This window comes from Ursus maritimus, unplaced genomic scaffold (genome assembly GCF_017311325.1).
Source record: "Ursus maritimus isolate PB19 unplaced genomic scaffold, ASM1731132v1 scaffold_35, whole genome shotgun sequence".
Taxonomy (NCBI): domain Eukaryota; kingdom Metazoa; phylum Chordata; class Mammalia; order Carnivora; family Ursidae; genus Ursus; species Ursus maritimus.
The window spans coordinates 2,097,761-2,119,875 of record NW_024426119.1 but is presented as its reverse complement, the minus strand read 5'-3'; the positions used below and the strand labels follow the sequence as shown (position 1 = coordinate 2,119,875).

General features: G+C 37.2%; 1 protein-coding gene across 1 annotated transcript in view; it reads left to right on the top strand.

Annotated features, from left to right (window-relative positions):
- AQR (aquarius intron-binding spliceosomal factor) overlaps positions 1–21,379 on the top strand; it is an 83,696-nt gene extending 62,317 nt beyond the window's left edge. Inside the window, exons 26-35 of the mRNA XM_008702276.2 lie at positions 1,207–1,416; positions 3,185–3,322; positions 7,111–7,182; positions 8,243–8,430; positions 9,104–9,275; positions 11,412–11,582; positions 15,390–15,475; positions 16,846–17,020; positions 19,460–19,573; positions 20,762–21,379. Coding sequence (XP_008700498.1) covers positions 1,207–1,416; positions 3,185–3,322; positions 7,111–7,182; positions 8,243–8,430; positions 9,104–9,275; positions 11,412–11,582; positions 15,390–15,475; positions 16,846–17,020; positions 19,460–19,573; positions 20,762–21,094 — 1,659 coding nt within the window. The 3' untranslated portion in view covers positions 21,095–21,379. The remainder of the gene's footprint in view (positions 1–1,206; positions 1,417–3,184; positions 3,323–7,110; positions 7,183–8,242; positions 8,431–9,103; positions 9,276–11,411; positions 11,583–15,389; positions 15,476–16,845; positions 17,021–19,459; positions 19,574–20,761) is intronic.
- The last annotated feature ends 736 nt before the right edge of the window (positions 21,380–22,115 follow it).

Genomic DNA, 22,115 nt, shown 5'->3' with positions numbered 1-22,115 from the left:
GAGTAATGGAGTAAAGAACATGCCTAAATATATATTTGGCACAAAATAAAAATCACTAGGCTCTCAGTGAAAACTACCTTTAAAAGTAGGAGAAATAATCTATAAATTTGTGGAGGCTTAAATAATCGATTTGGAAAAAAAGAACTTGAAGCTTCACAGTGCAGATCAACAATTTTCAACATGTAAGAATCACATTGGGAAAGTTATTTTGAAAGGAAATTGTCAAGTTCTGTCCCCGGAGATTCTTTTTCAGTAGGAGGTGGCATCCAGGAGTCTACATCTTTATTTAGCCTCTCAGATGTTCTGCCTAAGAACCACACTTGGAGAAACCCTGACTGGGAGAATTACCAAAATTGAGATTAAGCAGGAACCGCATGGTAGAGGCATAGTAAAACATACCAGTATGTAGTTGAACTATATCACAAAAGTCATAAAATGAGTTTTCAAATATATACTCAGTTTAACAGAAGTGCTTTGTAAATATACTAAAGAGAATTGGAAAAATGTAAAGGTCTGGAAGACGGGTTGGCATTTACTAAAATGCCGCTAAAGTGGGACTTACCGTTTATGGAGAAAAACTGAGATAATGAAAAAATACAGAATTTCTTTGTCCAGAGAATTAGTTTTTTTGTTTGTTTTCTAAGCATCAGTAATACTGTTTGGAGTATACATGGAGAATCTGAAATGTCTGATATAAGGTCCCATAGATGACCCTGAGATTCTTTCCAGTTTATATATAGTTATAAATTATTTATATTTTTATTTATCCTTATATATACACATGTATTTTTTTCTTTTGAGAGAGAGTGTGTGGTGGGCGGTGTGAGGAAGCAAGGCAGAGGGAGAGAGAGAATCTTAAGCAGGGTTCACACCCAGCACAGAACCCAACTGAATCTCACGACCCTGAGATCATGACCTGAGCGGAAACTAAGAGTCGGACATCTGACTGAGCCACCCAAGCGCCCCTAGTTTTTCTATTTTTGATTAAAGAAACTTTTTTCTATAATCTTAAAGGTCACTTTTTAAAAAGGGCAATATGTCAGTGACTCGGATAAGAAATAGTCTTGTTAGGTAAGGGATTGCTTTTCTTTTTCTTTCCCTTTACTTAGTAGATCTTATTTTTACTAGCTTTCTTTTTTTTTATTTTGTCATTTAAAACATAATAGTTACCTAGGAAACTTAATCTCAAATCCCTTTTTTTCATAGGTCATGTCTCGTTGGGAAGAATATATCAGCAAAGTGAAAAATAAAGGTAATACGCTGCCAGATGTCACGGAAGTCTCCACTTTCTTCCCTTTTCATGAGTACTTTGCAAACGCCCCTCAACCCATTTTTAAAGGCCGATCTTATGAAGAAGACATGGAGATTGCTGAAGGATGTTTCAGGCATATTAAGAAAATCTTCACTCAGCTTGAGGTAAGGATTCTCAGGTTTTTTTAACTTGCCTTTAAAGGCTTTAAGTTTAGTTGGTTTTCTTGTTGTTGCTCTTTTTTGTTTTCAATGAAGTAAATGTGGAATATTCACATCTTACAAACCCGATTGTTACTTTTAAGTGAGATTATTGAAAACATTTATAGTTTTAGTTCAAGAAGTGAGTAAAAATTAAGATATAAATTGAATCCCCATTATTCTGACTATTCTGGTGTAAAAGTCCTAGCATTGAAGAAAGGAACGCTTCCCTCAAGAGAGTCAACAGTGTTTCTTTGAATTGGAATCTGAGACTGCCGCATGGCCCTTCTGAGTTCTTCATACTTTTTGACCAGTGGCAAAAAGTGTGGTAGCTTTGTTAGGCAGGTTGATTTATCTTGAGTATTAAGGTAAAATAAGAAGAGAAGAAAATGTCTGGAATCCAGGCACATAAACCACCTCCCGTGCTTTCCTCGTTTATCATTCTCTGTGGAAAACATCATTTGAAGACTCTAGCAGAGCCAGTAAGGGATCACATTCAGTCTCAGATTCCTCAGTAAGATGATTTAGGATTCCTCCAGGTAAAACGGGCAATAACTTTGTCTGTTTTATCTTTCTACCTTTTAGGTAAGATGATATCTCTATTTCCTAGAGGAGTATCTGGCGCATAGTATATGTTCAATAAATACCGATGTATGATATAGGTAGGGGGGTAGGTAGGTAGGTGGTGGGTACAGAATAATAAATATATGGTATAATAATAAATAAAATTTTAGAACCTACAAAACATTATTAGAGTATGTTTATGATTATAATAAAGTAAAAGGATAAAAACATTTAATTCATAATAGTAGCTGTCTTGGGTGGGGGTGGGGAGAGATTTAAACAGAGTACTTCTCCTGTATCTCTCATGTTTTATTTAAAAACAAAAATGTTAAAAATATCTAACGTATGACATAATGTTCAGAATTTATAATACTTGATATGAGGTACTCTGCTTGGGCTTGTTTGCTTCTCGCTTAATATCTATTGTCCATTCTTCTGCCCTGCTCTGTGGGGGACTCTGCATGGTCAGAGGTGGGGCTGATTCTTGGAGGTTTAATTTCCTGGCCTCCCATATCAGCTGACTTCTGTCTGGGTTTAGCCAATAAAAAGGTGGCTGAAATAGAGAAGCTACGATATTTCTCTACCAGTTGTCTTGGGTTTCATCTCTTCCATGGCTCCAGTTTCTGTTGGCCTGGATGCTGTGATTGTTTTCTAGCTTATTCTGGTACCCCAGTCCCTGGGCTCTGGTAACACTGCCTCCTTCCCTTATCTGTCCTAGCATAGGAATAGTCAAACTTCCTGCTATCGCTAATCTCCGGCTTACCTCAACCATTCATTCCCTGGCTGGCTTTTGTGCTCCTTTGTCAGCTATGGAACCAGACCCCTGCATTAAATTCCCTTTGTTATGAATATTTGAAAAAGTTTCTGTTTTCGTAGTGGGACCTTGAGTAGATACCGTGGTGATAGATATTTATTCAGTATTCTTGTTGATAACTGTCAATATTTTACCTTATATAAAACAACAGTCCAAATTCTAGCTTGAGTATCAGTTATTATATGAACTTAATTAGTACCTAATTAATAATGAACAGAATTGTGATTCATTAGGCTTAGTTTATGATATATTTATGTTAATCCAGAATTAAGTCTGATAAACTGGATTGTATAAATGTACGCATGAAACATGTTTATTTTTCTAAAATACTCTCTCACTGACCCCCCACTCCCATAGGAATTCAGAGCTTCTGAACTGCTTCGAAGCGGACTGGACAGATCTAAATACCTCCTGGTGAAAGAAGCCAAAATCATTGCTATGACTTGTACTCACGCTGCCTTAAAACGACATGATTTAGTCAAGCTAGGTTTCAAGGTGGGGGCTTACAGTTTCATTCTTCAGTTGAGCATCTATTCACCTGTTAGGTTTCTCTTTCCTTTCCTTTCCTTTTCTTTTTCTTTTTCCTTTTTTTTTTTTTTTTAATTTTTATTTATTTAAATTTTCCTTTCCTTTTCTCTTCCTTTCCTTTCCTTTACCAAGGCCATTTCCCTTGAAGATTGGCTTACCTCTTATTGAAGTTCATATTTATAATTACTTAAAAATGTCTCTTCTGAAAGTGATGATAACCTCTGATGTTTATATGATTAGTGAACTCTAAGTCTGATTCTTCGAAGTCTGCTTAACAGTAATATGTCCATTAAGTAACATAACGCTATCATTGTCTAACCAAATTCTAATATTTGTTAAAGCAACTTGATTTGTTTTCACTATGTTAAAAAATCTCCAAACATAACTAAAAGCTATAAATATAATATTTGACAATGTTTTTCACCTATTACACATTTATATGCTTACATTGTTCATGTTTTAAATACACATCCACTCTCACTTACTTGTTCATTCAGTAGATGGAAGGCCTTCCATATAAGGATATGGAATACACTTCTTTATAAGACTGTAGATGAGATATTAAAATGATTTCATCATATGATAAAGACAGGAGAGCCTGATAACCCATGACTCGTTTAAAGTGGAATGTAATAAATAAGCAGTAAATTTGAACTTGCAGACTCTTTATAACTTTGCTAGTGATACTGGCCTAAACTCTGACTTTAATGCAAGTCATTTAACTTCTCTGCAGTTGGTTTATCTGTTGTTTAAAATAGGGTTTGCATACTGGTTTGAATTCAAATTTAGCATAGCATTTGTTATTAATGTAAGTGACAATTTTTAAATGTTGTGAGCTCACTGGAGGATAAGTGCTAAATAAATTCAAGGTGATAGAGTAGTTGCTGTCTTGGATGGAAGGTTCCTCAGCTGCAAGGTTAGCACGAGCATGATAATTTCTTAAAAGGTACTGTGAACTTACGGTAGTGGTGTGAACTTACCCTTTTGCAAATTATTAGTGAGAATTTTTCACCTAACTGTTCTGTTCTTGGAGCTGACATATACAATATGCTTTGTATTTGATATTAAATCATATCAGTTTAATAACAAAGGAAATGATGCAATCATAATTAACATTTTATGGTGTTGGGCAGCTTTTCACATCATATTCTTAAAAACACGACTTGGAGCTTATCAAACTTCCATTAACCATTTACTTGCATAGTGCTATACGTACATAGTTAGCATGAGCGCTGATAGTATTCCTTAGATCTTTTATACTTTTAATTTTGAAGTTTTATTTTTATCAAACTTCCCCTACATCTAGTTTAAGCATTTAAAAACTTGTAGAGTATTTAACATGAAGAAAGGGCAGTCCCCTACTCCCCTGATTAACCATTCTTTCAACTCTTAGTATTTTCTGTGTTCTTTTTATCTGTATCAATAAAGAATGTTAAATTTGCATTTTAGGGGCATCTGGGTGGCTCAGTTGGTTAAGCATCTGCCTTTATGGCTCAGGTGATGATTCCAGGGTTCTGGGATCAAGCCCCACATCAGGCTCCCTACTCAGCGGGGAGCCTGCTTCTCCCTCTGCCTGCCACTCCCCCTGCCTGCCGCTCCCCCTGTTTACGCTCTTTCTCTCTTTTTCTGTCAAATAAATAGATAAAATCTTTATTTATAAATAAATAAATAAATTTGCATTTTCAACATTGTCTTTTGACCCTGTGCCAGGCCCCGGGGAGACATGCATACAAAGTCATGTGGTCTTTTCCTTCCTTAATATGCCCAATATGGTTGTGAGGTTTAATCACAATTTTGCTTTGTGATTAAAATCACTTTTTAAAAAGCAGAATCTATAGATACATTTTTTGTAAGTTAAATTGCATTAGGTTTTCAGAGTTATTTTTCAGAGAGCAGGCTCTTTAAGCCATCTTGAGCTGCTGCCACTCTGTTTTGCATATCGTGTCTGTTATCTTCAGAGTCCACACAGGGATGTGTGAGAAAATGTGGATCCTAGAACTCCTCCTCCTAAGCTCCCATGAGGATGACCTAATTAATCCTTGTAATAGGGAAATTCAGCATCAGATAGAGCTAGAGAAGACACCTGTCCACATACTTTTAGGTATTTTCAATAACAGTACAGAATTGAACCTTAACTTTCATCTTTGGATGTCCAATGGAAATTCATGTCAGCTACTTGTCTTAGACAAAGAGATGCAAGCACAGTTTGGTAAAAATGAGTAACAGAAATTATAGTGTATGTAAACAATTCATTTAAAAACAGAGTTAATAGGGTAGCCTGGCAGGATAGCTGAAACTGAAAAAATAATCATAATAAAATAAATAAAAAATAAAAGAGTTAATTAAGCATTAAGAGTAAATATGCTCCTACCTTCCACCTTCCTAGGAAACAAAATAAGAGGAGAAAACTTTAAAAACACAAAACAAAGGAACTCTAATTTGTCCTTAGTGAGATTCTCAAAGAAGGTATTTTACCAGTAAGACAAGGAAGAGGATGTCACACTAAGTAACAAGCAGAATTAGAAGTGGAGGGGAAGGAAAACATGTTGAGAATAGATCTAGAAGAGAATTGAGCAGATGGGAGAGCAGTAATCATCAAAGAGAGAATAAAATTTCCTTATGTTGAAGAAAGACTTGATTTTACATTATTTTACAAATGTGCAGTGCCTGATGCTACTGGAAACTGGGCTAGTGGAAGGATGCAGGCATCAAACAAGTAAATATACAGATAGAACTACAAATTGTGATGTGCTGTGAGACAAAGGAACAGAGTTCTGTGAAATCAGTTTTAACTTGGGAGGTCAGAGAATATGTGGATAAAGTGGGTTTTAAGCTGGTACTTTAAGAATGAGGAAGACCCAAGCAGACAAAAAATGAAGAGTGAGTAGTATTGCAGAGGGCCTAAGGCCAGAGTGGTTTTGCCATTTCTAAGAAAATGAAATAGGCCAACGTGGTTGAAGTTGAATTAGTAAAGGAGAATGTGGCATTTAAGATAGGAGAGGAAGACAGGCCAAATTGAATATAGGCCTGTATTAATATAGATTAATACATCTCTTACAGGCCATGTTCAGGGATTTTTTTCCTAAGGTAATTGGAAGCTAATGAAGGGTTTGAAACCAGTTGGTGACATGATCTGATGCCAGTTGTATCAGTGTTTTAGGGGAGGTAAACCAGGAAGGGGAGGGGCTAGTAAAAGACTTCTGGCAGTAGTCAGAGCAGTGGCTTAGATTTTAGTGGTGGTGGTAGTAGAAATGGAGAAAGAGTTTTGAAGACAAAATTGCATGCTTTGATGACAGACCGAATCCAGAAGTGTAACAGAGGTAGATCGTCAAGTGCTGGGTGGGATTCATAAGGGGAGAAAAAATACCCCAAAATGCTACCTAGGGTAAGAGTACCAATGGAAATGACCTCATATATAATCATAAATAGATTCTTGCTTATGTAGAACTTAATGAACTGAATTGAAAATAACTTAATTGGTATGCAGTGCAAGAAATGATGCAGGATCTCTTCAAGGTAGAATTGTATGTTCAGGGGTCTTCCCTGCGGTTACAGACTTGAACTAAAAAAGCAGGGGCATCGTGATAAAAAAGATCATGAACTTTCTGTTTGAATAATTTGTATGATTTTTTTTTAATCTGAAATTATTTGGGGTTTTTTTTTTTTTTTTTTGGATAGTTGTTATAGTTATGGTGGTAGTTGTTTGGCTTTCAAGCTGTCTTTTTGACAAGCTTTCGTTTTTCTCCATTTCTCAGTATGACAACATTTTAATGGAAGAGGCTGCACAGATCCTGGAGATAGAAACTTTTATACCCCTTCTTCTACAGGTAAGAAGTGGAGATCTGAGACAAAGAAAGAAGGATTCCGGGGGGCAGTGTCAAAAAGCTACACAGTTTTGGGGTGCTAATTGTCATAATTATATATTCTCTTTAACTTCATTATGTTTGCTATTCTATTTTAAGCCTATAAACTTCCTTTAATCTATTCACTGGTTATTTAGTAGTTTGTTTTGTTTCCGGGAGTACTATTTAAAAATTCGTAGTTTATCTTTAAGTTTTGAAAAGACTTAGTAATTTTAATCAAGAAAATTACATTGTTATGCAGTCTGGAGGGTAGATGAGCTATTTTTTTCATTTCTTTTGTTAGAGTTGGTTCTAGAATTGTTTTTGATGTTCACTGAGTACATTGCTTTTCTTTATTTTATGCCTAAATTTTTCTGAGCTAAATACCGATGTTTAAGAATATTTCTTATCGTACAGTAGTCTTTACTGTGGAAGAATTAGAAACAAAATGTGGAATTCCCAATTTAAGAATAGAGACTGCTTTAATTTATAGATAAATTGGGTTCTAAAAGTTGTTTTATAAGCCAAGTTATTTGGGACTTGGCATGCGTTTTATCAGGGTATGTTTCAAGGAACAAGGAGATGTGTAAAGTAGAAAATCGAAGTAGTAGTATGGGAAATTAAAAACGTAATTTTTACTGCTTTGGGGGTTTTCAGACTGGCTCTTGGCATAATTGTAATACAAAGCATCTACTTTGACATTTGTCCACTTCCCTGCTTGGGCACCCTTTGCCTAATTCTGACCTGAGTCTCCCAGACCCCTTTGGCTTGCCTTACCTGTCAATTAGGGTAATTCCACACTTGCATTCTCAATCCCTCCACCTTCCCTCACCCACTGTCAGTCACAAGGGTGATGGCACGTATTTGTGGTTCACAAGTCATTCTGTAAATTTTCCAGCTTTCTCTCTGTGGAGCTGCTGAATAAGAATTAGTAAGCCAATAAAGCCGTTTTTTAAATAGCGGGACTCTTGAGCGACTAATTAGAGACTAAAAGGACAATATATTGATCAGAATATTTTGTCATCTCTTCACTTTTCATTTCTAGAACCCTCAAGATGGTTTTAGCCGACTGAAACGCTGGATTATGATCGGTGATCATCACCAGTTGCCTCCAGTCATTAAGAATATGGCCTTTCAGAAGTATTCAAACATGGAGCAGTCTCTCTTCACTCGCTTTGTCCGGGTTGGAGTTCCTACTGTGGACCTTGATGCCCAAGGAAGAGCCAGGGCAAGGTGAAGGAGCCTTAAGTACTCCTTTATTTAAGGACCCCAGCTCCACGATCCAACTATTTGATAGCATATTCAGTAGAGACTCTAGAGTTCTCTGTTGTCTAGGAACCTGCCATCTACAAATCTGAAAGCACCTGTATTGCTTTCTGCATGGCGTGTGAACTGACCGAGTTATTTCCTGCACTTCATTCACTGAGATTAATTTATATGACTTGTAAACTAAAGCTTCTTTTCACGGTCCCTTCCTCTTTCTCCATGCCCCCAGAAGATATATCGTTAATATGAATATCATTTTGAAATCTAAAGCAAAAGGTGAACAAGAGGAAAACACACCAGTTCTTACTTACATTAAGTGTACAGGCCCTATCTCATAATTACCTCAAAATATTCCTCAATTTACAGACTCTTCCCTAATTTTTTTTATTTAAGGAGTAAAGATAGCATTTACCTCAGAACACAATAGAGCTTCATTTCTATAATATCAAGTCTTCTGACCTTTGGTCACTTGAAGCAGGGAGGCAAGTTGAAAAACCATTATTGCTAAAAAGATGAGTGCAAAATGGTGAACATGAAAATTAAAAGGAAGAGCACAGCTCCTTAGGAACCCCCTTATGTATATTAAAAGGAGATTTTGCATCACTAATATTTCCTGTTGCGGGGGGTTGTCTTTGGAAAGCTTATGTAACCTCTACAACTGGCGATACAAGAATCTGGGAAACCTACCCCACGTGCAGCTCTTGCCAGAGTTTAGTACAGCAAATGCTGGCCTGCTTTACGACTTCCAGCTCATCAATGTGGAAGATTTTCAAGGAGTGGGAGAGTCTGAACCTAATCCTTATTTTTATCAGGTAAGAAAAAACATAAAACTTTTAAGTTTATTTTGCATTAACTAGCTGAATTACTACCTAAATCAGTAATACTGAACCATTTGGCTGGCCATTGAAAAAACAAAATTAAGTTCCCACTTCACACAACACAAAAATTTCTGTTTCAGGTAGATTCAAGATATATACACCAAAGAAAAGAAACTATAAACACACTAGAAAGAAGAAGATACTGATTTAATATATAATATATACAGACATAGTACATATATATTTATAATAGATAACGTTAGGGTAAGAAAGGTCTTAAGCTCATTACCAAAAACAGAAATCATAAAGAAAAATATTGATTGGAGACCAAAATTTATTTCCAAGACTTAACAGACTGTGGGTTGAATTCTGAATATATATACAGAACTCCTATAAATCACTTTTTAAAATAATCAACACCCCAACAGAAAAATGAATAAGGTTAAGAATATGCAGTTCACAAAAAAAGAGATTTGTAGCAAGTATAAGCCACTGGACTGCATTTTCACCTCTGATAATACTCAGTGTGGAGTAGGTTTAGGGAAATTCTATACTCAACCAATGCTGGAAGGAAAGCAGTTTGGTGAACAGATTGTCAGTATGTATTAAAAGCAGTGTCCTCACTCTGAAGAATTTATCCTAAAAAATAAATGGACAAGTTTGCAAAAACTTATATACTGAAATGTCCATCAGATCTTTTTCTTTCACTGCATATTATTTTAGAAATGAGAAACCAAAGTACCTATCAGTAGGGATTAATTACATTATTGCCTATTCCATATAATGAATAGGCACTGAGTATGATAACATTATAACTTTGTTTACTGAAAAAATGTTTATGTTAAATATTAAATGAAAAAAACTAGGTTGCAAAATATATTTTATAGTGTCCTATTTTTTTTAAAGATTTATATTTATTTATTAGGAGAGAGAGAGAGTGGGGGTGGGGGAGTGCAGGCTGCAGAGGGAGAGGGGGAGAATCTCAAGCAGACTCCCCCGAGCATGGAGCTTGACACAGGGCTTGATCCTACAACCCTGAGATCATGACCTGAGCTGAAATCAAGAGTCAGATGCTTAACCAACTGAGGCACCCAGGCGCCCCATCTGATTTTATTAAGAGGAACAGCAAAACATAGAAGTATATACAGATAATGTCTATAAAAAGATCCAGCAGCATATACACCAAAAGGTTGTTTTTGTTTTGTTTTGTTTTTATCTATACTAATAGAGCTGATGCTTAGATAAAGGTAGTTTGCTATCAGTACAGACAGTGGAAAGATTTACAGACATGTGACTTCTTTTCCCTCCTGTCTTCCAAAGAACTAGAAAAGTTAAATGAAAGAGGTTAACTCAAGCTGTGAGAGCATAACCAAGAACCAGAATATATTTAAATGATTTTCCTGAAGGTGTTCCAGAATTTTATTTTTGCCTTTACATGAAAACCAGCTTGTCTTCCTTTTTTGATTTTCATGTTATGTTTTATGTTCTTGTTTTACTTTCTTCTCTCATCTAATGCTTTTAATTTAGTCTCTGCTGTACTGGGCAGAGCAGCCTTGTGTATGCTTCGTCGCTTTCAGGTTCAGCTAAGCATAAATGTAAGCCAGACAACCAGTTTGAGGCCGCATCCTCTCCCCACTGAGAGTGGTCTCTCTATAAGGGGAGAACAAACACAAAAAATACTAAGAAGTGTAAGGAAAAAGAAAAAACAATACCCCAAATTTTGAGAGTCCATTACAGTACTGCTGGATACATGGGCTGTTAGACTAGATTTTCTCCTGGCTTCTTAGATGGTCACCTTGCTTCTTTGTATTAAGATTTCTTTTACACCTCCAGTTGCAGTACACCGTAGCACAGTATTACTGATCGGTGTTATGACTGTTGTGGTCCCAGAAATATTAAGCCTTTAAGTTGGTAACTTTTACTTTATGGTTATTCCATATATACTCTTTATTTATCAGTGTTAACCTAGGATAGGATTATTCTTTAGTTTTATGAAAGCTGTTCACTTGTCCAAGTTGAGTTCACTTCTTGAGGTGTGATAAATGAACAATTGTGCCAGTTAACCATTCTTTCTGCAAAATTGAAACAAAAGAAAAATAAATGCCTAATCTGATCATTTTTACATTACAGAATCTTGGAGAAGCAGAGTATGTCGTGGCACTTTTTATGTACATGTGTTTACTTGGGTACCCTGCTGATAAGATCAGTATTTTGACAACATATAATGGGCAGAAGCATCTTATTCGTGACATCATCAATAGACGATGTGGAAGCAATCCATTGATTGGAAGACCAAATAAGGTAGTTTTGTGAATATGATAGGTTCTCTTACTCATCGTGCTGGCAAGATGGGAAAATTTATCTTTATTACGAGTTATTTATATTGTTCTACTTTGTCTCTTTGCTATATCCTTTTAAGACGTAAGAAAATGAAATAATAGGAACTATAAATAATTCTCTCGCAGGCCTGTCTGACAGTGTTATGGGTTTGCTGTGAACTTCTATCTCAATTACCACATTGAAGATTTTTTTTTATGGTAATCAGAAATAAATGATCCTAAAACTTTTTGTTGATAAAATGAAAGATAATGAAATTATATTATTTATGTACTGTTATAGTAGAAATAGGATTGTGGCATTTTTTTATTTTGTTATTTTGCAGAGGTATAATTTGTACTGCTTTTTATTGTATGTGTGTTCTTTCTTGAGAGTGAGGGAAGATTGTAGAGTACCTTCAGACCTGAGGATTATTGTTTTATACTTTTTTTATTTTTTGTGTAGTATGGAGTAATATCAAATAAATATGAAGATGCTTGATTATATCAATAAAGGACTGAAGGGTTAGAATAACAAATCTATTACTAATGATGAAATTAAGATTTTGATTGTAGACATGGCTGTATAGAAGCTCTTTCACTTTTTCTTGGAAATGATCCAAAAGTAACAGGAAAATGGGAGGAGGGAAAGACAAAAGACATTTTTAGTGAAATGACACAGATCAGGTGACTAAGATCAGGAAGAAGATGTGGGAAGAAGAGAATTTAGAGGAGCAGTCTTGAAAGCAGCAAAAACACTTTCTGAAGGTGAGTGGCACACTCTGAAGCATAAGAGCCACATTCCTGTTACTGAACAATGAATGTGGGAATTGGGGTGAGCAGAAGCCTTTCTGGTCCCAAATTGGTTCTAAGAAGCCTCCATGTGAGCCATGCTCACCCAAAAGCAGACTTGTCTCTACAGGAGCAGAGGAAAAGAGAACCTTCTGTTGTGAAAACCACCCAGCCTTTAGGAAGCCATCCAGCTCACCCCACCTTAGCCTCTGGCACATAGGTAATCTAAGAAACCATTTATTCAGCGATTAAATAGTGAGAAAAAGGAACCTAGCTCAAGCTCGATTTATATAGAGAAAAAGGAGGGCATCAAAACATACCGACAAGACATTTGCTTCAAAAACACGTTGGCCTGGAACAGATGAAAACTTTGAATACACATTTGGCTGTGAATTTTAAAATGTTTAATGAAGTAACCATTTCTATGGGGGAAGACTACAAAGCAGAGAAATTTAATAACTCAGGAAGAGATGAAATGTGCGCTAGAAGAAAATAAAAACACAGAAATGGAAACAGTTGAAAGGAGTGCAAGGACACACTGAACACTCCATGTAGAAAGTAAAAATGAAAAACTAATAACTTTGAAATATAGAAAGCTTAGAAGTAGAACAACCTCAGTATCTGAGTCCTTTTATTTATAACAGAAAAACTTAAATAATAAAGGAAAGTTATCCTCTTGTAACAAGAAGACAAAAGTGAAACGGCTCCAGGGCTGGGTTACAGAGCGACTCCATGATGTCATCAGAGACCGAGGTTCATTTCATCCTTCTGCTCTGCCATTCTGAGTGTGTGAGCCCAGTTCTCAGACAAGCTCTCCACATGGTCAGATTGGCAACAGAAATTTTCGGGAATTACATCCAAACGTAAGAGCAAAAGACTTAAATCCAAAATATAAGAACTCCTATAACAGTCGTTGTTAAATAAAGACAGCCCAATACAAAATTGGCGAACGAATAGACACTTCACACAGGAAGACATAGCAGTGGCCAGTAAGCACATGCAAAGTGCTTACCATCATTCTGTGTCAGAGGAATGCAGGTTAAAACGACAGTGAGTTACACTGCACACCAAATAGATTGGCTGAAATTGACAGGATTGACAGTGTACCAGTTGTTGACAAAGATGGGAGCACCTAGAACTCTGAATCTGGAACGACGCTGGTCAATGTGTGGAGTGGTACAGCACCTTTGAAAAACAGTTTGACAGTTTCTCATGAGGTTAAACATACACTTACCATACAGCTCAGCAATTTCACTCCTAGATATTCCTTCAAGAGCGGTGAAAAACATATGTTCACAAAAATACTTACACTATGAATTGCAGCTTTATTCAAGATAACCCCAAACCAAATGGAAACTGCTACAGTCACTGTGGAAAACAGTATGGAGGTTCCTCAGAAAGTTAAAAATAGAAATACCCTATGATCCAGCAATCACATACTGGGTATTTACGCAGAGAATACAAAAACACTAATTCAAAGGGGTACACACACCTCTGTGTTTATAGCAGCATTATTTACAATAGCCGGATTAAGGAAGCAGCCCAAGTGTCCATCGATTGATAAATGAATAAAGATGTGAGTGTGTGTGTGTGTGTGTATACACGTACACACATGGAGTATCGTTCAGCCATTTAAAATTAAATCCTGCCGTTTGCAACAACATGGATGGAGCTAGAGAGTGTAATGCTAAGCAAAGTAAGTCAGAGAAAGACAAATACCATATGATTTCACTGATGTGGAATTCAAAAAACAAAACCAATAAGCAAAGGGTGGAAAAAGACAAATTAAGAAACACTCAATTATTGAGAACAAACTGATGGGCAGGAGGATGGCCGGTTGGGTGAAATAGGTGTTGGGGAAAAAGGAGTGCACTTGCCATGACGAGCACCAGGTGATGTGTAGAATTGTTGAATCACTATATTGTACACCTAAAACTAATATAACACTGTATGATAACTACACTGGAATCAAAATTTAAAACAAAACAAAACCCCAAACCAGAAACAACCCAAATGACGTGAACAGGTAGATGGATCAACAAATGTGGTACATCTATTCATCAGAATACTATTCAACAGTCAAAAGGTAGGAACTTCTAACGGACACAGTGCATGGATGAATCTCGAAAACATGCCAAGTGAAAGAAGCCAAACAAAAAAGAATACGATTCCATTTTTAAGGAATCTTAGACAAAAAGTAATCCATAGTGACAGAAAGCAGATCAGTGTTCGCCCAGGGCTTGGGGATATGGTTTTGACTACAAAGAGCCCTGAGGTAATGGAAATCTTCACTTATCTAGGAGCATATATTGTCAAAATTTATCAAAGTAGGCACTTCAAGTGAGTGCATTTCATTATATGTAAATTATACTTCTGTGAAGTTGATTAAAAAGAAATGTTTTATAAAATTCCTTAAGGTACGGACCATGAATTATAGCCTGTGCAGATAAGCGTTTAAACTTTTTTTGTTGAGTTAGTGAAAAAGAGAAATGCCTGAGTGCCAATATCAGACTGAAACCTGCATGAACTTTACTAGTTGTACGTATAGTTTCAAACTGAACAAGAAGCACTATGAAAATTACTTATTTTTTGTGTGTCAGAAGGGTGCTATCCATGAGAACTAAGAATATGTTAAATAATAAGTGAGCATACTAAGTTATACTGCTGGGCATCACGCTGGGATACCAGGTAATAAGATTAGCAGGTCCCTGCATCCGTGGAGTTGGGCAGTCTAGTAGGGGAAAGACAGTTAATTCCACAGATAGTCACTGGGTTGTCCGCAGAGGTAAAGATCAGTGCTGTAAGTGCAGTAACTTAGGGACATAGCCGAATCTGGTTACTGAGGTTTACTTCCTAGTGTTCATTAACTGGTTTTCGCAATTCCAAGTATATGATCATGTTTTCTCTTCAGGTTGATTATTTTAATGATAAGATTTTTATTTCTAGCATATTATTTAAGCACTTTTGAAAATATACCGTTTTTCCCATTTTTTCTTCCTAGGTGACAACTGTTGACAGATTTCAAGGTCAACAGAATGATTATATTCTTCTTTCTCTAGTACGAACCAGGGCAGTGGGCCATCTGAGGTACCTAAGGAAAACTTTTATATTATTGAGATGTATTATCTGCTTCAATTTTGAACTTCTTGGGCTTAGTGGGTTTAAATTTTTTTAAGTTTAAAACATAATTAATTGTTACGGCAGCATTTGGCAAGCTTTTTGTTGCAGTGTAACAATATCAGATTCTTCATAGAGTTAACTATTGTCATTGCTTCTGAATTTTTTGAGTCTTAAATATTTTAGTACATTTACTTTTTAGTCTGAAGTAACACTCAAAAGATAGCATTTTATAATAAAATCTTAATATATATCTTAAATTTGTTGGAAACAGTGTCAGAAATTAAAAGAGGTAAGGTGGTAAAAAGAGTCTTCAGAGTATGTTTTTCATTGCACAGGATTTCTGACTTTTTTCCCACACAGTCTTTCAGCTTCACTGTTAGAGGATAAAGGAACCATTTGTTCTCCCAGGATTAAGAATTGTCAAAACAAACAATAATCTATTTTTATCATTTATTGTGATGTATTTATGTGCTAGAGATTTATGGGAATAATATCTTCTTATTACAAAGCAGCTGTTTAGTTTTATATAAACCTTCATCTCATATGACATACTAACATATAATGAGAGTTCATTTTATTATTTTATTTGGGAGATATAAAGAGAAAAGTCTCCAAGCTATTTATTATTTTATTTAGGAGATATAAAGGGAAAAGTCTCCAAGCTGTTATAATGTTGTCATTAAGTCAAAATCTATTTGGAGCTTAGCCCAGTGATCAAGTTCCATTAGACTGATAACTTTTACATAAGAGTAAACAAAGATGTAATGTTTTGAGAAATTGTTTCAAAACTATTGCATCCTAAAATAGTTTATTTTTGCTTACTTATCAAACATGTATTTGGAGACGAATTTTTCTAAAAAGCAGTTCTTTTTCTGCATTGAGATTTAGAGCTGCTGTCTGAATGGGGCATCATTATGATTTACATAATTAAAATCTCCAAAATCATAGTATGAAGACGTGAATAATGCCTCATCCCCTCCCATCTTTTTTCTTACTGTGTCGTGCTTTTGTCTTTTTCACATTCTTGTGACTTGACTTCTTGTTCCATAATTCTAATGTAGCTACTTAGACCTTTTAATCAGTGCATTAGTCATGATTTCTCCCCTCACAAAAACATAAACATCAACATAGAGGTTAGTGATAAAGCAGTAGCTTTACTTGGTTTAACTAGTCACTTAATATTGATTAACTGAATGTATTCTCTTCAAGTTTTTAAGAAGCTTAACTTTTTATTGCCATAGCTTAATGGAATATTTAGTAGAATAAGTAAATTAAAAAAAAGCTGCGTACATATGTTATTAATCTTGAACTATGCTAATTACTTTTGTTTCCCAAAGGGATGTCCGTCGCTTAGTTGTGGCCATGTCTAGAGCCAGACTTGGACTGTATATCTTCGCAAGAGTATCCCTCTTCCAGAACTGTTTTGAACTAACTCCAGCTTTCAGCCAGCTTACTGCCCGTCCACTTCATTTGCATATAATTCCAACAGAACCTTTCCCAACCAGCAGAAAGGTAGGACTCTTTCTTCATGGTGTAGAGCAGCACTTTCCTATAGACGGCCACAGTAGCTAGGAACAGCCTCACCTGGATCATCCGATCACTGGCGTAGAGTGCTCCTTACACTGTGGAACTGAATTAGACTTCCTGTGCAAAATAATAATACATGCTGACGTTTACTGAGTATTCGCTATGTATCAGGCAGTTAGTCTTTCCATACGTTATCTCATTTCATCTCACTTAATAGTCCTGTTCGGTTGGTTTTCTTATTAACCCCATTTTACACATGAGGAAACGGGATTACCAAAGCTAAGTGGTTTGGTCATGCATCTCATAGATGGAGAATCCAAGATTTGAAAACCCAGGCAGTGTGACGCCAGAATCCATGTTAATCACTGTACTATACTGCCTCTGTTCAGCTCTTTAAGGAGAACTTAACTAATTAAAACAGAGTAATAAATGGCTTAGCTCTTGGAGAACCCTTCAGAAACCTACACTTTGGAGAATGTAGGAGGGGACAGCAACAAAGGACATACTCAGAAGTGCCACTCCCCTCCTTTCTCATCCCTGCTACCCTTTTCATATCCCTTCTCATTGCTCCCCTTTCCCACCCGCCTCTCCAGTCCCTTTAGTTTCAGGTTTATCCTTCCTATACTCCTTTTGCATAAAGAAGCAAATACGTGTTTATTTTCTTATATTGTTTTCTTTCTTTCATAAAGGTTAGCATACTAACTCATCTTTAGGTTGTGACTTTTGGGCTTTGCATGTTTCATTTAATACAGTGTCTTAGAGGTCCATTTGGGTTTTAAATAAAGGTGTTTTAAATGTTCACAGTACACTTCTTTCTCTCCCTCTGAAGAAAAAGATGAGATTATGTGTGTCTGTTTTATACTAAGGCTGAGTACTTTTTTTTTTTTTTTTTTAAGAAATGCTGCTGTGGAGGAATAGAAGGATAAGATGGAATGATATGATGGGGTGGGGCCATGTGAAGCCTTGTATGTCAGCCTCTGAAATCTGGACGTAGTCCTGTAGCTCAGAGTCTTCAATCTTTTGTGGGCTGATTATCACACAGGCAGATTCCTAATGCAAGGTCTGAGGCACAGTCTTCTTACGCAGAGGCCGCAGGGGCAAGTGGAGGCACATGGAGATCAGGCAGTGCCAGTGAACGGAAGGCTTGAAAACCAGTGCTTTACCCAACACGTGGGGGACTAAGGTCTAAGAGCATCTCCCCATCTTCAGCTCAGGAGACCCGTGTCGGAGGCAGAGAGGGCTGCACAGCTAGTGCCTGCGTCTCAGAAGAGGCAGCTCCCAGCAGAGCCACCAGAAAATAAGCAAACAAATAAACCAAACACAAAATCTTCCATGTTGTGAAGGCCGTGTTTCGTAGTTGTAACAGCATGGCAGTCTTTGCACACAGGTGTGACCCTCGCAGAAAGTGACCGCTATCAAAAGAACACCTGCCTACGTGTGATACTGCCATCCTGCTTAATTCTGAGAAATACTATTTAATACACTTACTATTTCTGACGTTATGTGCGCTAATTCGTTGCTTTATGGTAAAAATACTTCTCTTGATAGAAGTTTTTTACCTTTATGGTTTTCTGAACTGTCATCTACAGTAAGAAAGGGTGAGACTCTATGTAAACAGTTTATAATTGGCCATAAATAGGAAACTTGTTCATCTTTAGGATGGCTTAGGGAGAAGTGCAAGTTTTTTATGGTCTTCATTCGCTTTACCACTTGACCTGCACTGGTAGAGCAGTGTTTCTCAGATGGTTCAGAAACTACTGCATCAGCATCCCCTCGTTCTCGGTCAGACCTGCCGAATCTCAGTCTCTGGGAGCTGGAGCCAGCCTCACAGTTTAACAGCCCTCCCCAGTAGTTCTGAAACGTACCACAAAGTTTGGACTTCAGTATCCGACCGTGCCCTTCATTAGTAAAAAAACCTTTTGAATATTCACCCTCATGACTAACATTCTGTAAATTAAATAACAGTAATGTTAGCTTATTTTTAGAAAAACATAAATAGGGAAAATAGTTTTAATATTTTCTTTCTGAATAAACTTGAAAATTGCCTTTGGAGCATATAAGGTAGTAGAGATCATACTTCGGGCCATGTTGATTTTTCTCTCTACTCAAATGACCATGTATCTGTTCCTCTTCCAAATGGGTTCCTAGACCCAAACTCCTGTTTTACTTTCCAGCCTGAAATTAAGAGGTAGTACTTTCGTTCTCTTCTAGTCTCTACCTTTTGCTAAATTTAAATCGAATCTCTCTTCTCTTTATGAAGTCGTTATGGGGCTCTCACACTTTCATCTTAACGTTCTGGTACTATTCTGATGTCTTCCAAACCCTAGTAGTGCTTATCCATGAGGTGGAGACATGGGCACCTGGAATGTTCGCTTTTAGCATATCAAATCTTTCAGTGTCCCTAACTTTCTCTTTGCCTTCTAGAATGGAGAGCGACCATCTCACGAAGTACAGATAATAAAGAACATGCCCCAGATGGCAAACTTTGTATACAACATGTACCTGCATTTGATACAGACCACGCATCATTATCATCAGGTGCGCTTTCTCAGAATTCACTCTTACTTTTCTTGTTGGAGAAGGAGTCTTCTTTGCAGACTACACCTTTAAAGTACTCAATTCCTTGTGGGAAACCAGCTAAACCAAACAAGGTTGCCATTATTCATGTAACATCCATATTTTTATAACACCTTTATGTAGATGTAATTTGGCCTACAGTAAATTCCACATGTTTTTAAAGCATCTAAATTAATATGTTCTGACATATGTATATACCTGTGAAACCATCACCACAATCAAGATCATGAACATACCCATTATCTCCAAAAGTTTCCTCGTGCCCCTTGGTAGCCCTTCTCATCCTTCACCAGTCCCTTTCCCACCTTTTCTAGGCAGCCAGGGATCTTACCCTCCTTCTGTAGCCCCTTCCTTTTTATTGCCGAATAATATTCCATTATATGGACCTACCAGGTATACCCATTGACCTGTTGATGAACATTTGGGTTCTTTCCAACTTTGGCTATTACAAAGAAAGCTGCTATGAACATTCTTGTACCAGTCTTTGTATTTTCTTCGGGGTAAATCCCTAGGAGCAGAATAGCTGAAAAATAGAGTAATATGTGTTCAGCTTTTTAAGAAACTGCCCACCCACTTGTGAAGTAGTTGCACCGCACTCCCAGCAGCAGTGCGCGAGAGCTGCGGGTGCTCCACATGCCCACCCGCACTTGTTATGGGTGGTCTTTTTATTTTAGCCGTTCTAAAGGGGAGGCTAAGCACAGAGAGCTGCTCCCGTGTTCTGCTTGAGTGCGGACAGAAGCTTCGTGCCATGCTGCTCCCTCTCTGCGGTGGTTTTGTCTGAAGGCTTGGTTCTTCCCCACCCTTCACATGGCTCCTTGATTGAGGTTGGCCCTTGCTTCAGTTGTGTGGATTAGTCCTAATCAGCCACTGTTTTTGCAGAAGTGTTACAGCGAATTTATTTACTAAAAAAGCTAATAGATTTTCGTATTATTTTCTTCTCTGAAGATTTAATACATACTTTGATCTTTGGAGTCAGCAAGACCTAGGCCATTGCCATCAGAGTTATGTTTTTACTATAAAATGGCCAGCAGTGTTTTAGAGAACTTTCAATTGAACGGTAGCTATTAGTAAGTACATGTGAGAGCTTAGCTTTGTAAGCCAGTGTTTTTTTCATTGGAGTTCATATTGGTGTTTTCTGGTTTTCATTAGACTTTATTACAGCTGCCACCTGCTATGGTAGAAGAAGGTGAGGAATTGCAAAGTCAGGAAACAGAGCTGGAAACCGAAGAAGAGGCCAGTCCTGCTCAAACTGACCTATCCAGTCTGACAGATGCCACCTCCAGTCAAGAATCGTCAGCCTCTCGGATTGAGGCCACCTGCAGTCAGACTGAGAGCACCCCCAGTGAGACAGGAGCTAGTTCTCATTCGGAAGCCACCCCTGCTGCATCTGACACCACTGCTGCTGTGGCAGGACCTGTAGCTGTGTCAGCAGAGGCTCGTGCCCCTCAAGATGTCACACCGGCCCCAGAGGAGACCAAGTAGCCCAACCGTGGCCTTTCTTAGGGAGGACATTTCTTTCATAAAGTCTAAGTAAAGCTACTTTTTTGTATTTTATATTTGCTCTGCTCTTTCAGGGTACTAATTAGTGTTCTTTTGGTAACCGATCTCAGTGTTTGTCTTCTTGGGTGTATTTAAAAGAAAATTGTATGTGTGTGAACAACCTCAGTTTCATTTGTTCAGTCAGAAGGGCAAATAGCCATTCCTTTGATATTTTTATAATTGAATGTATCTGTAATCATACCTATATTAAAAGAATTTCCTATAAATACACAAGACGTGCTTTCCATTTTCAGTGAACTTCTCTAAAGAAAAGGACAGAATACACCAAAATTAACTATAAACGCCCTTAAGTGGTCTAATTGGGAGGAAGTTGTTTCTTCTCTCATAGTATCAGATACTCAAGTTGTGTTTCCTTTTTTCCTACCTTTCTTGGCTGCCTTCCTTGATACAGAGGCATTAACAGTCACAGATAGATACAGATTTCTCCAGTCAGTTGAGTTTCCTTCCTCCACGTCTCATAATGTATTAGAACCACCTAGGATGTCTGTTTATTCTTGGGGACCAGTCTAAACCTAATGAATCAAATCTCACGGTTAGGGCCCAGGTATCTGTATTTTAGTAAGTGCACCTAATGTTTGCACTGCTGGCAGAATGGCATCAAATCAAGCTGGTAAGGCTGAGTCAGGATATGTCATTCAGCTAAGCAAGAAGAAGCTGGCAAATCCATTTGGGCAAGAAGAAAGATCCAGAATCCAGGCAGTGAAAGTCAGTGAACTTAACTCCCCCGTGTAGGATAGAATTCTCACAAGGCAGAGGTTCTGAGTCTTCTGCTCTGTTTAGGTCTCTTGATAGATAACCAGCCACAAGGAGACCTTAAGGTAGAATGTGCTCAAGATTTGGGAGGGCAGAGATACTAGGACCTTGCTTTTCAAGTGTGGTTTGCAAACCAGCATCCACTGAGGCCCGTTAAAACTGTAGCAGTTTGGACTCTACCCCAGACCTA